This window comes from Buceros rhinoceros, unplaced genomic scaffold (assembly GCF_000710305.1).
Source record: "Buceros rhinoceros silvestris isolate BGI_N320 unplaced genomic scaffold, ASM71030v1 scaffold17267, whole genome shotgun sequence".
Classification (NCBI taxonomy): domain Eukaryota; kingdom Metazoa; phylum Chordata; class Aves; order Bucerotiformes; family Bucerotidae; genus Buceros; species Buceros rhinoceros.
The window spans coordinates 8,629-10,745 of record NW_010424176.1 but is presented as its reverse complement, the minus strand read 5'-3'; the positions used below and the strand labels follow the sequence as shown (position 1 = coordinate 10,745).

At 39.5% G+C, this 2,117-nt stretch overlaps 1 protein-coding gene across 1 annotated transcript in view; it reads left to right on the top strand.

The window, feature by feature from the left end:
• Positions 1-2,117, top strand: part of LOC104497450 (mitogen-activated protein kinase kinase kinase 5-like) — a gene marked incomplete at its 5' end in the record, with an annotated part of 20,251 nt that overhangs the window by 12,052 nt on the left and 6,082 nt on the right. The window contains one exon of the mRNA XM_010140701.1: positions 1,820-2,063. Coding sequence (XP_010139003.1) covers positions 1,820-2,063 — 244 coding nt within the window. The remainder of the gene's footprint in view (positions 1-1,819; positions 2,064-2,117) is intronic.

Sequence of the window (2,117 nt, the reverse complement as noted above, 5' to 3'; positions counted from 1 at the left end):
ATTAATGGTGAAATTTTCAAATATATGCTTCAAATACATGCTTTAAGGATAAAGTCAGAATAGTTATGTTCCTGTTTTCTGCAGTGGGTTAAGTTATCAACAAGGCTATCTGAAAATGCCAACAAAAGTTACAGCTCTTCCTGTTCTCCTTGGTTGGTGTTTTCCATATCCCCAGCACAACCAGCAAAGTATAAATAGGGGGGCTGCGTTACTTTTCAGTCATAAGGAAAATCTGTCTTTCGGTTAGAATGCCGCACACCTCGAATAGGCATGTGCTCTGTTGCTGTGTAATAGTACTGTAGACTCTTCCACCCCCGTGCAGCTCCGTATCAGCATTAATTGTATGTGGTCAAGTTTAAACAAAAGCCTCTGTGCCCTAGTAGCTCTCAGGCACTGATAACCTGCCTCTTCCCAAATTGCTTTACCCTACTTCTGATTGCTTCCCCTTGCTTTTATCTGACTTCTCTTGGATTTTCTCTTTTCTCCTGTGAATTATGTGAAGGTTTATCTCTGGCCTTAATACTTCTAACAGTTATGGGATGCTTTAGGAGTGGTACAAAGCAGATGTTGTTACGTAGTTACACTGGCTGGTGGTGTGCAGTGGCAAGATGAACTTTTCTTAGCAAGACATGGAAGTGCAAACCAAATCAGACATGTTTACCTAGCAGTATTTGGGTAACTGCTATATAGCAGATGTGCTTTTCTTAATTTAGAGCAAGCACAGCTCTGTTGTGTTGATCTTAATGCGTTCAGCCTTGGAAAAGGTGGGTAGCACTGAAATGAAGAGGGAAAATGGATCAAGGAACGAATGTCTCTTCTCTAAAGAAGAGAAATGTATTTGTTAGTTCTTCAGCAGAAGGACAAAAGCCTACAAAACCCAAGTGTGATTCAAGGAAAAAAAGTGTGTTTTGGTGAGGACACTAAAGGGGGTTTTCAGCAGTAAGAAACCGCAATTGAAGGAAGGAAGGAAGATTTCTATTAAATGGCTAGAATTAGCCATTGCTGTTGCAATAATAGGTCGTGTAAACCGCAATTGAAGGAAGGAAGGAAGATTTCTATTAAATGGCTAGAATTAGCCATTGCTGTTGCAATAATAGGTCGTGTAGGAGTATAAGATCTCATGTACATATCTTGCATACCTGGTAGCTCTGGTCAGCGGTTCCAACAGGGAATAACAGTACGTGTACAGCTTTATGTCCGCAGTTTTGCAGGTGTATATCATGACTAAACAGGCAGTGCTCTTTCTGATCAGTAGAAGGGAAGTGTGCTACTTTTAATTGTCAGGAGAGGCATCTCTGTGTTATTTCCTCTCTCTATCTTTGGATACCATTTTTTTTGTAAACACAATATTCTTATAATGAGAGAATGCTAAATATGCCAGAGCAGCAACAACAGAAATAGCTGGATATAAGAGAAATAACGGTTATTGGTTTAGTAAAACGTTTGAGGTCAGACTCGTAAGAAATTACAAACTGCTGAGAATGGAATTAAGCAAAAGAAAGCACTTCTGCTGCAGGCAGTGCTTCAGCACCATTTGACATGAAACACTAGCCAAAATTGGAATCCTGTTCATCTTCAGATTTTTGGTTTTTAGAGCTTTTGAACAGTCAATAGGCTGAATAATAATCAGTCTAAACTAAAAAGGTGGTGGTTTGAGTGGTCTTAAACCCCTAGAACGTATCTGTTCCCTTGCTACAGAAGTTTCAGGTCTGATTTAACCAAAGCTCTAGGATGATCTGTAAATAGTCACTTAAGTCTGCTTTTGTTTTAATATTTAACAGCTTTGATTTTTTTTTTTCTTTTGCTTATATTTTAATAGAATTGAGGCCACATTTTAGTCTTGCATCTGAAAGTGATACAGCAGATCAAGATGATATAGAAGTTGAAGAAGATCAAGAAGAACAGCCTCAGAATCAAACGATCCAGCAGCCTTGCATTGTCATGGAAGATGCAGTAGCTACCTCAGGTGTAAGCACACTTAGCTCTACAATATCCCATGACTCCCAGGCTGCTCACAGATCACTGAGTGTCCAGCTGGGCAGGCTAAAATTAGAGACAAACAGGTAAGTCTGGACATCAGGAGGCACTAGCCTACTTGTGACAGTATATATTGTTTT